The 15,615-nt window shown below is 41.4% G+C and overlaps 1 protein-coding gene across 1 annotated transcript in view; it reads left to right on the top strand.

The window, feature by feature from the left end:
* Window positions 1-13,863, top strand: part of LOC122814389 (zinc finger protein 665-like) — a 31,142-nt gene extending 17,279 nt beyond the window's left edge. Inside the window, exon 3 of the mRNA XM_044086973.1 lies at window positions 12,694-13,863. Within this exon, the coding sequence (XP_043942908.1) occupies window positions 12,694-13,817 (1,124 nt within the window). The 3' untranslated portion in view covers window positions 13,818-13,863. The remainder of the gene's footprint in view (window positions 1-12,693) is intronic.
* The last annotated feature ends 1,752 nt before the right edge of the window (window positions 13,864-15,615 follow it).

Genomic DNA, 15,615 nt, shown 5'->3' with positions numbered 1-15,615 from the left:
CAGATGGTCAAAATGACCGAAGACCTAATTATTTTGATCAGGGATTCCCATCCCCCTCCTGATAAGAGGCCTAGGAAAGAGACAGAATATGAATCTTCAGATCAGGTTTCCATTTCCTCTGACTCCTCTTCTGAACAGGAATACTCTCTTCCTCCCTATGAGGATTCTGATGCTGAAGAATCTATCCCTTCAGCCTCTCCTCCTGAGGATTATTCTTTTGGGGAAACCCTGCATACCATGAGGGAGCACTTCCACTGGGAGAGCAAAGACAACTCAGAATCTAAGAAAAGGCTCAGAGATTTTCTTTTACTACCTCAGCACAGGCCTCTTGCTATTCCCCCTGTTTTAGACATTGTAGATGATGTATTTTCAGAGTCCGGCCTGTCTCCTGACTCTTTACCCCCTGCACCTGTTAAGCCAGACAGATACTACAGGGTTCCAGATTCACATAAATTTCTTTATAAAAATCCTGCTGCTGACCAGGAAACTATTTCTCAGGGTCCCAAAGGGATCAAGGCTTCCACTGCAAAAAAACCCTATCCCCTCTGATAGGGATTCAAGGGCACTAGACAGATGGGGGAAAAGGTTTACACTTCTGCTACCTTGGCTGTGAGGGCTTTAAATTGTCAATTTCATATGCTTAAATATCAGCAATACTTAATATCACTGCTTAAACAGAAAATGTTGACAAATTCTGAATGTGCAGAAAACAAGGAAATGCAGGATTTATTGCATGCAACTGAACAAGTGGGAAAGCATACTTTGCAGTGTGGTTTTGATTCTCTGGAGGCCTCTTGCAGGGCCGCTGTTACGGGTTCTATCATTAGGAGGCATGCTTGGTTAAAGGAACAGAATCTGCCTGATCATGTTAAAGCAAAATTATTAGATACTCCATTACAGCATGATACTTTGTTTGGTGCTAAAGCAGAAGAGGTGTTGAAGAAAATGGAGGACAAAGCGAAGTCTATGCAGACAGTAAAGGATTTCTTACAGGTGCAGCCACCCAGATTTAGCAGGAACTGGCCTACAAAGACTTGGTCCTTTCTAGTGTCGGACAGGCCACAAAGAGGCAGATACAGACACCCCAGAGGCAGATCCCAGCCCCAAGGATCATACAGGCCTAAACAATGGGGTGCTTCTACCTCCAAAAGCGGAGAAGACAAATCACAGCCATACAGGAAACAGTCCCAATGACTTTCCTCTGCCAGCACTAAGCACTTATCTTTTGGCAGCCCCCTTAAGGGGAAAAATAACACTTTTTTCACAAAATTGGCATATGATCACCCAGGACAAATGGGTTTTGAATATAGTGTCTCAGGGTTACAGGTTCCACTTTCACACCCTGCCAAGGGCAAAAGGTATGCCAGACCTGCCACACAATCAATGGGCAGAGGCACAAAAGCAAGTTTCATCCCTCATGGACATGAGGGCCATTCAGCGAGTAACACAGCAAGAGCAGGGACAAGGATTTTACTCAAGACTTTTCTTGGTACCCAGAAAGGACAAAGCCTGGAGACCAATACTGGACCTGTCTATTCGAAGTACATTTCTGGATGTTCCAAAATTCAAAATGTTAACTCTGCAGCAGCTTCTGCCCATGCTGGGCAAGAAGGCTTGGCTTGTAACTTTGGACCTAAAAGAGGCATACCTGCATGTCCCAATTAGACAATCTTGCAGAAGATACCTCAGATTCCTAGCTGGCTCAATGCACTACCAATTCTCTGCACTGCCCTTTGGCTTGTCTACTGCACCCAGGTTCTTCACAAAATGTCTGGCACCAATAATTGCATTTTGCAGACAAAGAGGAATTCAAATATATCCTTACTTGGATGACTGCCTTATTCAAGCAGAGAACAAGGACATTGTACTAAAGCATATGGCGTTTGTAAAAAGATTACTAATTTGCCTAGGGTACACAGTAAACGAAAAGAAATCAAAACTAGTACCCTCTCAAGAGATAATATTCCTGGGTGCAAGCTTAAATACAACTGCCCAGATGGCTTATCTCACGCCAGACAAACAAAGGCAACTGACTTCTTACTTCGAAATGTTGGCAACAAAGACCCAGTTATCTGCAAGAAAAATGCTGCAGGCTTTGGGCTTCATGGCATCCTGCATTCTGCTAACTCCATATGCCAGACTGCATATGAGGAAACTACAATGGTATCTAAAAAGCGTTTGGACTCAACATTGCCACAGCCTGGAAACATTAATTACCCTCATTCCCTGCCTGCAACAGGAGTTTCGATGGTGGGCACAGGTCTGTCAACACAACAAGGGACAGCCATTCATTTTACCCACAGCCAGGCAGACACTAACAACAGATGCATCAGATTATGCCTGGGGGGCCCACATGGCAGGAAAATGTATTCAGGGCACATGGCCCGCAAGCCAAATGCGTCTTCATATCAATCAAAAAGAGATGCTAGCTGTTCAGAATGCCCTGACAGCTTTCAAGGATCTACTTCATCCAGGACAACTACTGATAAAGACGGACAATACTACAGTCATGTGGTACATAAACAAGCAGGGAGGCACACATTCCTACCCCCTCTGCAGACAAGCCATGACTTTGTGGGACACAGCATTGACTTATCAAGTTCACCTGCAAGCACAATTCCTGCCAAGAAAGATAAATACTCTGGCAGACGAACTAAGCAGAAACCTCATGGATCCCCACGAGTGGAAACTGGATCCACAAGTCTTCAGCATGATAAGGAAAATGGGGACGCCCAGACATAAATCTATTTGCGTCCGCTCACAACTGCCAACTACAGAGATTCTGCACAAGGACTTACCACAAGCAAGCATGGAAAGTGGATGCCTTATCCTTCAGCTGGAAAAACCTAACAGTATATGCCTTTCCTCCACTGCCTCTCCTCCCCAAGGTACTAAAGGTTAGACAAGAGAAGCCAAATATGATACTGATTGCCCCAGACTGGCCATGCCAGCACTGGTACCCAATCCTAAAGAACTTGTCTGAAGGTCCAGCCTGAACATTGCTTCAAATTTCTCACTTATTGACCCAATAAAACAATCGGATCTTGCACAGCCAACTCAGGACCTTTAATCTGGCAGCATGGCAGATAATGTAGCCATTCAGAACACTCCTCTCTCCAAAGCTGTGATGGATGTTATTTTGGAGGCCAGGAGGTCCAGTACCAGAAAATCTTACGTAGAAAAATGGAAGAGATTCTGTGCTTGGAACCAGGCACAAGGAATTGACACGTTTGTACCAAATATTCCTCAGATTTTACAATACTTAACTAAGATGCTGGACAAAGGCCTCTCCTTTTCATCAATTAAGATCCATGCCTCTGCCATTTCAGCCCATTACAATACAGAACCACCTATCTTTTGTCATCCTTTAATAAGGCAGTATCTCAGAGGGGCCAAAAACATAAGACCTCCAAGGAGAGCACCAATACCTGCATGTGACCTCAATTATGTCTTGGAAAAACTCACACTGTCTCCTTTTGAGCCAGCCTCAACAGCTGATATAAAATTCTTATACTGGAAAACAGCTCTGCTCCTAGCAATAACCTCTGCAGAGTTACAGTCACTCGTGGCTGTGGAACCTTTTATCATTTTCCATCCAGACAGGGTTTCTCTGAGGACAAACCCGACATTTTTGCGTAAGGTGGTGTCCAGTGTGGCTCTTAACCAAACCATTCATTTGCCTAACTTTTATCCAAACCCACAGAACAAGGGTGAGTGACTTCTGCATTCTTTGGACATACACAGACAGCTACGCTTTTACTTGGACAGAACTAAAGCTTTCAGAAAGACAGAGCAACTTTTAGTGGCATATGCTGCAGGATCACAAGGAAAGGCTATCTCAAAACAGACTATTTCAAAATGGATAGGCCATTGCATTCGTTTCTGCTATTCACAACATGGCAAATCAGTGCCTAAGGGCATTAGGTCACATTCCACCAGAGCAGGAGCCACTTCAGCAGCCTTCCTCAGGGGAGTACCAACCAAAGACATCTTAGAGGCTGCAACCTGGAGTTCAGTGTACACTTTTACATAGCACTGCCACTTACCTCTCTACTCCCAGGCTTTGCCACTGCAGTTCTGCAGGGCCTCTTAGCCTCTCCTAATCCTATTTAGCCCCAGCCACCCATCCTCAGCTTTGGGATTCAACCCAAGAGTAATGACTGCAACAGTGAAACTCGATGAACATAGTACAGTTGTGTACCTACCATAAATGTAGATGTTCGAGTGTATTCACTGTTGCAGTCCAGGTTACCCTCCCTCCATCCCCCTTTCTTTTGCTGGGTCTTATCTGTACTTCTCTGTTCTATACAACCAATGTGGTGTATTTGCTTGTAGATGAAGGAAATGATTACCTTAGTGCTGCATGTTTATTGTCATCATTTTTAACCCACCCTTTTGGGGGCAGCTGACATCTGGGGCAAGAAAAACTGAAGAAAATGGCGTCGGCTGCATCTTTTATACCCCTGGCGCACTGACGTCAGGGAAGAGGCGACGGCAACTGACGCCGGACCAAAACTTTGGAATTCAGGCCGACTGCGGGTAGCCTGCCAGCAGGATAACCCAAGAGTAATGACTGCAACAGTGAATACACTCGAACATCTACATTTATGGTAGGTACACAACTGTACTTTCCCTTAATTGCCAGGACTCCCGGTCTTTCGTCTTCAGTGAAAACTATTCTAGTGGTGGCTCATAAGTCTTCCACTAGGAAGATTTATCACAATAAATGGAAACAATTTTCTATTTGGGCATCTTAGAGAAAGCTGGATCCTTTTACGGCCCCTGTATCTGTGGCACTGGATTTCTTAGCCAGCATTTTTCAGCAAGGGGCCAGTTCTTTCACTGTGAAAGTGCAACTGGCAGCTATTTCAAATTTCCATGTTGGCGAGAACAGGAATGCCCTGGCCTCTTCTAGATTGTGTAAGGCTTTTCTTAAAGGCACTTTTCTTTTGTGCCCTCCAGTTAAGAACCCTGTTCCTCCTTGGGACCTTACCTTGGTTCTTCAGGCCTTAGTTGCTCTCCCCTTTGAACCTGCAGCATCAGCAGATTTAAAGCTCTTATCCTGGAAAACAGCCGTCCTAGTGGCTATTACTTCAGCTAGGTGGGTTTCTGAGCTTCAGGCCTTGTCTGCTGTGCCCCCTTACTTGATCTTCCATAAGGACAGGGTTTGTCTCTGCACAAACCCTTCTTTCTTACCAAAAGTGGCTTCTGAATCAAACATTAATCAAACAATTAACCTGCCTGTTGTCTTCCCAAATTTTCAGAACAAGGGTGAATATAAACTGCATTTGCTAGATGTTCATAGACAACTTCATTTTTATTTACACAGAACAAAGCCCTTCTGTAAGTCTGACCAGTTATGTGTGTCCTTTTCTAAGCCCTTTTTGGGTAAGGCCATCTCCAAAGTTTCCTTGGCTAGATGGATTACACAATGTATTTTGCAAATTTATAAAGACAAAGGCTTGTCTCCACCTGGTCCTGTTAAAGCTCATTCTACCAGATCTATGGCAACGTCTGCTGCTTTCTGGAGTAGGCTAGGCAATTCAAGCCATCCTAGGTGATTTAGGTTGTGACAGTGGTGTGTCCGGTAGGCTGTGCCAGTAGCAAATCTGGCAATGTGGCTATAGCAGGATGATAGTTTATTAAGATCTGTTTTGTTTAAGTTGGAGAATAGAGGTGAGGCATAGGGAAGAGTTGATAGTAGATGGGAGCGGGCAATTGCAGTTCTAGCAAGTGGGGTAAGGAAAGGTTTGATCCTGTAAAGACAGCCAAATTTTTTATTAGTGATTTTGATAGTTTGATTGATATGTGCATCAAACTTCAGGTTGTTATCAACTATGACACTTAGTAGTTTAGCTTGGGCTTCTGGGAAGATGATAGTGCCATTGTTAGTGGTTATGTTGAAGGATGGCGGGGGGGGGTCCTTCGTGTGGTGGAAAAGAGGAGCAGCTTCATTTTATTGGGTTTAGGATTAGATGTTGATTGGAGAGCCCTTTGGGTTAATGTGAATAGAGTAGCTGGTGAGGTGTCAGAACAATTCAAGGTGGAGTCATCCACATATTGAATGCAGGTAGCATCTGGGATGACTGAATGAAAGTCATTGATAAAGATGGAGAAAAGAAGGGGTCCTAGTATTGAGCCCTGGGGGACTCAGTCTGATGGGTAGGCAAGATGATAGCTTGTTCTGCCATAGGACAGCCTGTTGCCTGCCCTGCAGGTAGGATTGAAACCATTTGAGTGCATGGTTGTTTAAGGAGAAGGCCTTCAAGGTATTTATAAGCATTTTGTGGTCAACCATGTCAAAAGCCTTGGATAGATCTAGAAAGAGTGCTGAGGATAGTTTGTTGTTATTGTGGTTGTGGTTAATGATATTAGAGAAAGAGAGGAGGGTAGAAGTAGTACTGTGGTGTGGCTTAAAGCCATGCTGAAAGTTGGAGAACAGCTTGTTCTGTGTGAGGTAGTGCATGAGCTGTATGTGTAAACACTTCTCCATAATTTTAGCTAGAGGTGACAGAATAGCTATGGGTCTAAAGTTTGACAGTTGAGTGGAACTGCCTCCTTTATGGAGAGGTATGACATGGGAGATTTTCCATATAGTGGGTACAGTAGCTTCAGATGTAGCTCTGTTAATCAAGATTGAGATGGGGTATGCTATGATGTCAGCAGCCTTTTGCAGATAGTCTGCTGGGAGGAGGTCGGCAGCCAGGGTGGTGGGTCTTAGTTTCTTAAGTACGGCATGAATAAGTTGAGTAGGAACACAGGTTGGAAGGTAAAGTATATTTGGGTACTGGGTGTGTCTGCATTAGAATTAGAGCCATTGGGAGAGAGTTGGCTGGCTAGAGACTGGATAGTCTCTGTGAAGAAGCTGTTGAAGTTATTAGCAATGTCTACCGGGGATTTTTTTGGTAAGCTGAGGGGGGTGGAATGGCAGTTTGGCCTGGTGGAGTAGTTTGTTTATTCCTGCCCAGAACTTTTGAGGTTTGTTTTGGTGTTTTGCAGTAGATGGTAGTATTAGTTATTTTTGTTTAAGGTTGTGGATTTTCTGGTGTCATTCCTTAGCTGTCTGAATCTTAGTTGATCAAGTGGGGTTTTTGTTTTTCGGGTAGGTGGCCAATGCTTTGTTTCTGAGTGAAATTTTTGTTTTGGTATCTTTAGAAAGCCACGGTGCAATATTAACTTTGGTTCTAATAGAGCGGCTGGGAGTGTGGGAGTTAAGAATAGCAAGGAATTTGGTGTTAAAGTATGCTACTGCTTCATCTAGAGGGGAGACTCTTTAGTACTGACCAGTTGCATGCTTTAAGTTCATTTTGAAACTTGGTGAGAATAAAATTCTTGTTGTTTCCTAATGTTCTATAGGTGGGTTGGTAGGAGCAGTCTACTTTGAGTTTGATTACATAGGTGAGACAGTGGTCACTTAGGTCATCAGGCAAAGTGCCTGATTTATAGACTTGAAGATGGGTATTAATGAGTATCCAGTCTAGGGTACTTTCCTTGTTATTGGGTTTTCCTGTCCTAATGGGGGAGGTTATGATTTGACTAAATCCATAGAGGATTATGTGGGTTGTGATGGTTTCACAAGAGCAAGTGTTCCAGTCAGTGTTGAAATCCCCAAGAACAATTGTTTCTTGGGGCTAGTTATTAAATAACCAATATAAGAAGTATTCTATGGTTTCTGTGTTCCTCCCTGACCACCCCAAAAAACTGCCAGCCTAAACAAACAACTCCTAGATGTTATTCATGAGGCCAGACACCCCAGCGCTAGGAAATCCTATGCTGACAAGTGAAAAGGTTTTGCATCTGGTTCGAGGCGAAGGGAGCCGCAATGGCACAGCCCTCCCTACCTCTCATCCTGGATTACCTGGCAGACTTACTACACAGGAGTCTAGCCTTCTCTTCTATTAAAATTCATGTCTCTGCCATCTCTGCTCATTACAGCACAGACCCTCCTCTCTTCTCACACCCTCTCATCAAACAGTTCCTAAGAAGGGCTAACAACATAAGGCCACCCAGAACAGCTCCTATCCAAGCTTGGGATCTTAACTTTGTGTTGGAAAAGCTCACCCACCCCCCCTTTGAACCTGCAGCTTCAGCAGAGTTAAAATTTCTCTCTTGGAAAACAGCCTTGCTTCTGGCCATCACTTCAGCTAGAAGAGTATCAGAGCTACAAGCACTCATGGCTGTAGAGCCCTTCATCATTTTCCATGCTGACAGAGTCTCACTCAAGACTAACCCATCTTTCATGCCTAAAGTGGTGTCCAGTGTAGCTCTAAACCAATCCATACATTTGCCCACCTTTTTCCCTAACCCACAAAACAAAGGGGAAAGGATTCTGCACTCTGTAGATGTGCACAGACAGCTCAGGTTCTACCTGGACAGGACTAAATCTTTCAGAAAAACTGATCAATTACTAGTCAGCTTCGCAGCAGGAGCAGAGGGCAAGGCTATATCCAAACAAACAATTTCCAAATGGATAGCACACTGCAGCCATTTGTGCTACAGACAGCACAGGAAACCACCCCAAAGGGGGTCAGGACACATTCCACCAGAGCAACCTCCACCTCTACAGCTTTTCTCAGAGGGGTCCCCATCAAGGACAACCTGGAGGCTGCAACATGGACATCTGTTCATACCTTCGACAAGCATTACCACCTGCCTATCTTCTCCAAATCCAGGGCAGGCTTTGCTACCACAGTCTTGCAGGGCATCCTAGCCAGGCCACACTCTTCTTGACTGCCTCCACCCTTTTTCTTCAACTTTGGGAATCAACCCAAGTGTGATGACTGCAACAGTGAAACATGAAGAACATAGTACAGTTGTGTACACTTACCATAAATCTAGATGTTCCCTCCCTCCATCCCCCTTGTCTCTCTTCTTTTCTCCTTACAGGGATTTTTTGGTATTTACTATCTACTGGTGGTGTTCTTCCACCATAACCTAGCTCCCTATTTGGGGTGGGGGCTCCTGACAGTTAGGGCAAGAAAAACTGATGAAATGGCATTGCCTGCCTGTTTTTATACCACTGACAACCTGACGTCAGTCCTGGAGCGACAGCAACTGATGCAAAAATACTAAGCCTCTGGTATTCAGGCCAAATGAGGGATACACCTGGCAGGATGACCCAAATGTGATGACTGCTACAGTGAATACACTCAAACATCTACATTTATGGTAAGTGTACACAACTGTACTTTCCCCCTCTCACAATCCCATAGCCTAGGTTGTTGTTTGAGGTTTAGTTCCCCCCTCTCACAGTCCCATAGCCTAGGTTGCTGCTGTTTAAGATTTAATTACCCCTCTCACAGTCCCATAGCCTAGGTTGCTGTCTTCAGTCATGCAAAGCATACTTGTGGCAACTTTAAGTGCAAGTCCTCCTTGTTTTAGAGAGTTCAGCACAGTTTGTACATTGTTTAACTGTGATCCCACTGTTTGAATAAATGGCTGTCATCAAGGGACAGGCATGAGGTTTCAGAGCCTTATCTATGAGCTTTTGAAAGATGACAGGAGTTCTGTGAAGTGCAAAGGGCAAGACAGCATATAGGAAATTACCTCTTGGGTGGAGAATGCCATCTTCTCTTTCTGGCTTTATGGGTAAGATGAATATGCTAGTACCCTTTTGTGACGTCTGTGCTGGTTAAAAACCTTGCTTTGTTTAGCCTCTCAATGAGATCATCTACTCCAAACATTGGGTAAATGTTAAATTTGGATATGACATTTAGCTTTTAGAAATTATTCAAAATTATGGAATACAAAAGGCAAACCATGATACAAAGAAGAAAACATCTAAAAACAAAGTGCACTGCACAGTCAAGCTTCCAAAGCTTTAATATAATTGTTTAGCACTTTCCTCCTCAAAATAAATGGACTTCTAATCTAAATTATATAATGTAAACACTGCATTTAAAGGACCATGAAATCACATGATCCAAAGCAACTTGTAAACAGTTAGACCTAACTAGTTGGAGTACAAAAATGTAGCAATAAATTCCTAATATTTGGTATTAAAAACTGTGATACAGGTAAATAACATCACATGAATGCAAAAACACATTTGTAAAGGACAGATCTGCCTGAAATCTGTTGTTTAGGAGTTCTAAGTTTAAGCACACTGTTAAATGATTCATTGTTATTTTCACTTATTCCAGGAATTCTGCAAGTATTCAGTTTTATCTGCCATAACAGTTCACTGTATTTAACTGTTTCCTCCCAGACACCCCCAACAAAGTTTAAACTAAAGTTAGGTAACAGTATTGGACAAAACATGTGTAAACCTTATGATGGTAACAAACCTCATGATAATCAAGGCAACGTTTGTGAATTTCATTATGGAAAAGTGAACATGTAACAGCTCCACATATTGAAGAATGACCGGGTATTTCAGAATAGTGTTTATTACCACAGAATTGTGCTGGGTTTTAAAATGTATTTTTTTGTTAGATAACATTTAGCATTACTTCTACAAAGTGATAAGTACCACAATGTCTAGTATTTTTCAGTGGCAAAATTCAAATGCAAATAGACACACTCAGTAACAGGTGCTCTCCTGCAGATAAACGGTCAATATGCATATCTACTGAGAACTACCTAGATGTTTCTGAAACTACAATATGTAAAGTTTTCCATTAGAAATATACAAGAAATGGACTACTATTTCTTAAAAACAGAGAAAAACGTCCTTCAAAATGACAGGACTGTACAATAAAAAAAATACTCGAAAGACATACAGAAGTTGTTTGCTAGGCACAGTAATGCAGCTTAGGGGTAGGTATTATAAGAAATGTCTTCCTGTAGTGGGGGGGGGTCCATTCATTTTTGATATTGAACCTGACAACACTCTTGTACAGTATGTTATCTTCCTATAATGCTGTCAAGAACTATTTTTTGTATTTATGTGCAAGATGACTACTATGGCACAGTTCTTAACACATTGGAATTAGCTGCAGGAAGATATGTGCCCAGCCAGCCCATGTCCCAAAGCTCTGTAAACACAGATTCCTCTTTATGTAAGGATGCAGACCAAAATCCTTCATAAGGAGGCAGTTGGCCCTCGTCATCTTTTTTTTTCTTCCTACTGATGAAAATGAAAGTTGTGTTCTGTGGATGGAGAGCTTACATCATAAATCAGTTTTGGAGCATTCAAACTGTAGTGCCCTGCCCTTCAAAGCTATGGATTAAGGGAGATACATGTAAGTATAAGGGCAGTCTCCATGCTTGATTTATGTACATGTAAGTATAAGAGCAGTCTCCATGCCTAATTTATGTACATGTAAGTATAAGGGCAGTCTCCATGCTTGATTTATGTACATGTAAGTATAAAGGCAGTCTCCATGCTTGATTTATGTACATGTAAGTATAAGGACAGGCTCCATGCCTGATTTATGTACATGTAAGTATAAGGGCAGTCTCCATGCTTGATTTATGTACATGTAAGTATAAAGGCAGTCTCCATGCCTAATTTATGTACATGCAAGTATAAGGGCAGTCTCCATGCCTGATTTAAGTACCTGTAAGTATAAGGGCAGTCTCCATGCCGGATTTATGTACATGTAAGTATAAGGGCAGTCTCCATGCCTGATTTATGTACATGTAAGTATAAGGGCAGGCTCCATGCCTGATTTATGTACATGTAAGTATAAGGGCAGGCTCCATGCCTGATTTATGTACATGTAAGTATAAGGGCAGTCTCCATGCTTGATTTATGTACATGTAAGTATAAAGGCAGTCTCCATGCCTGATTATGTACATGCAAGTATAAGGGCAGTCTCCATGCCTGATTTATGTATGTGTAAGTATAAGGGCAGTCTCCATGCCGGATTTATGTACATGTAAGTATAAGGGCAGTCTCCATGCCTGATTTATGTATGTGTATGTATAAGGGCAGTCTCCACGACTGATTTATGCTTTCACTGCCCTTCTAGGATGCAACAGGACTAAACCTCCTAAAGGTGTTGGAGCTGAAACTACAAAAGTGATCCTACTTAAAGTTCTGCAGTTATAGTGAGTTGTTCACACAACTGTAAAATGTATATTTTGTCATGGATCACTGCTGTAGTAAAATTCTTGACATATGGGAAGTCTTCCAAATCTGTTTCAGGAAAGAGAGGAGAAAAAGCTGTATTATGTCCCTTTGGCTCTTAATCAAGACTGGGTGATGTTGGAGAGGATTTGTTGTAAAGAGTGTGATTACAAATAGTTACTTGATAGGGTATGAACAATATTGTAGTAGACAGTACATTAACAAAAGGGAGGTGAATGGGGAAACACCAGAGGCCAAACTGTGAAGCATGTATCTGAGATTACCTAAAACTGAATGCCGGAAGTTAGATGTGAGGACAATGATTACTGAGGAGAGAAGAGTAAACAGGGGCAGAAAGGTTAGAAGACGACCATATGCCAGTATTACAGAACTGTAAAGCAGCAGTTAAGTTTGTAATTTTAGGCTGCCTGATATGAAAGAGCAGTTGACAGAAATAAATTAAACAGCTTCTCACAGTGAACAAATTCTGATAAAAGATGGAACTGAACTGCCTAACCTTATTTTATTAGTGATGGTAGTAATAATAGAATAAAATAGTTAATGAACAAAAACAAATCCCAAAAAATTTAAATTGCTAAACTGTGTATGTCATTGTGATGAAATACATTGCATATATCTTTTGTTCTTGCAATAAAATGCTTTCAAATAATCTGTTCTAGGTATGAAGAGTACAGACTGCAATGCGAATTGCTTTCAACAGCCAACACTTGTAAGATCACAGTTACATGACCCTACAATTAACCTCCAGCAGAGGTATAAGCCTGGAAAGGACATTGACAAGCTTTATCTCACTGATCTACCACAGGTTCCATCAGAGCATCAGTGCCGCCAAATCCCTGAATGTGATAATGGAACACCTGCAGCACATTACGCAACAGAGCATCTACCGCCGCATACTCAGCCGGTGAAGGTGTATGATGAGCTGTCTCTCACTCCTTCTCCAACACTTCACTCAGGACATGGCTGTAGCAAGAGCTCTGAACATGGCACAATTGAGAGATTTCATGCAAAGAAAGAAACACACAAGTGTGCTGAATGCAATAAGACTTTCGCACGTGCCAGTGGCCTGAAACAGCATCAAGTCATTCACACAGGATTAAAACCATATAAATGTACTGAATGCAATAAGTGTTTCACACAGATAAGCAATCTTCGACAGCATTATGCCATTCACACAGGAGTAAAGCGATATAAATGTACTGAATGCTGTAAGTGTTTCACACGTGCCAGTGGCCTAAAAAATCATCAAGCCATTCACACAGGATTGAAACCATATAAATGTACTGAATGCAGTAAGTGTTTCACATGTGCCAGTGGCCTAAAAAATCATCAAGCCATTCACACAGGATTGAAACCATATAAATGTACTGAATGCAGTAAGTGTTTCAGACTTCTTAGCAATCTTCAACAGCATCTTGTCATTCACACAAGATTGAAACCATATAAATGTACTGAATGCAATAAGTGTTTCGCACGGCTAGGCAGTCTTCAACAGCATTATGCCATTCACACAGGATTGAAGCCATATAAATGTACTGAATGCAGTAAGTGTTTCAGACATCTTAGCAATCTTCGACAGCATCTTGTCATTCACACAGGATTGAAACCATATAAATGTACTGAATGCAATAAGTCTTTCACACAGCTAGGCAGTCTTCAACAGCATTATGCCATTCACACAGGAGTGAAGAGATATAAATGTACTGAATGCTGTAAGTGCTTTAAATATCTCAGCGGTCTTCAGGCACATCGTGCCGCTCACACAGGCGTGATAGGCCAGTGAGTTTTCATATGACAAAACAACAGATGACACAGGATGAAATTGAAGAGAATGTGCCACAGGAAGATGCTATAGAACTTTCTATAGAATGCCCACAGGAAATGGAAAACAAGGGATGTGCCCTCAGTATGGAAGAAAAGGAGTTGAGAAGAGTTGCTTGATTTAATAGACAAAGATAGATATATCAAGATCAAAGAGAGAAATAGACTGCAGAAGGTTAATAAAACCCCAAAAGTCAAAAGCTTGATAAAACAAATGAACACAGTAATTACCACTGTCCATAGAGACCCATGCAATATAACAGAAGTAAACAGAATATATTACTGTGCTGCTAAATTAATAACTGATAAAATTCTACCACAGGAACATAGGGTAGCGAGGAAAAAGAAGGGGCAACAGCGAATAACATCATGGAAATATCTAACAGAGAAAACTATAAAAAGTGTCATTGTTAGAAGATTACAGAAGAGGGAACAGGTCAACAAAAATATTAAGAAAGATAGATCTGATAAAAGTAATGCACAGTATTAGAACAGACCAGGATCTATTATGCACTATTGAAGATAACAAACTAAAATTTTCAAAACAGGCAGAAAGACTCAGAAGATATGAAGATAAATATAAGAGAAAAGCACAAAATAAGCAATTTACTGATGACCCAAAAAAGTTTTATAGAGAACTGGGAAATAAGGTAAAAGGAATTTATAGACTGCCAAAAAAAGAGGAAGTAGATACATTTTGGAGAAGTATCTATGAAGATCCTGTGGAACATAACAAAGATGCTAAATAGATAGAAGAAGTAAAAGAATGAATAAGAAGTTTTTAGGTACAGGATATGAAATGGGATGAAATAACAGCCAGAGGGATTGAAACAAAGTTGAGAAAAGCCTCTAATTGGAAAACCCTAGGCCGAGATGCAGTACCTAACTTTTGGCTTAAAGTATTAACTTCTTTACACGAGGATCTAGCCATGAGTAAGAACTATTTATATGCACACCCCAAACAGACACCAAACTAGTTAACAACAGGAAAATCAATGCTATTACTTAAGAGCGAACCTGCAAGCTACCCTAAAAATTATAGACCAGTAACTTGTCTTCCAACGATGTATAAACTGTACATGGGGATTGACGCCGACAGAGTTTATAGTCATTTAGAAGAAAACTCAATTATGGCAGTAGAACAAAAGGGCAATAAAAGAAAGTCATATGGAACTAAAGATAATTTGTTGTTAAATAAAGTTATAGTGGAGAACTATAAGAAAGGGAATAATCTAAATATGGCTTTGACTGACTATAAAAAAGCATTTGATAGTATCCCACATTCATGGATAAAAGAGTGCTTAAAATGTATTAGGTACATCCTACACTGATTGATTACATTACAGTAACCATGAAATAGTGGCAGACCACTTTGCAATTAAGCCATGATAAAGGACAGAGTATTATCCCAGGGATAAAAATCGAAAGGGGGATATTCCCGGGTGACTCCCTGTCACTGTTGCTATTTTGCCTTGCCATTAATCCATTAAGCTGTTTACTTAACAGCTTAGGTCATGGCTATAATTTGGCTTCTAGAAAACAACAAAGTCTAATGACGTCTCATCTTCTCTTTGTCTATGATTTAAAATTGTATAGCTCATCAGATGTAAAACTGAAAGCACAGCTGCAGGTTGTCAAAACGTTTTCAGATATCAGAATGTCATTTGGTCTTGATAAATGTGCAAAACCAACCTTTAAAAAGGGAAAATTGCAGCACAAGGAAAACATCAGTTTGGGACAAGAATGTGATATAAAAGAAC

The sequence above is a fragment of the Protopterus annectens genome, chromosome 10.part0 (assembly GCF_019279795.1).
Source record: "Protopterus annectens isolate FY-2018-M chromosome 10.part0, PAN1.0, whole genome shotgun sequence".
NCBI lineage: Eukaryota > Metazoa > Chordata > Ceratodontiformes > Protopteridae > Protopterus > Protopterus annectens.
The sequence above is the reverse complement of the archived record's forward strand: the minus strand, read 5'-3'. Positions and strand labels throughout refer to the sequence as shown.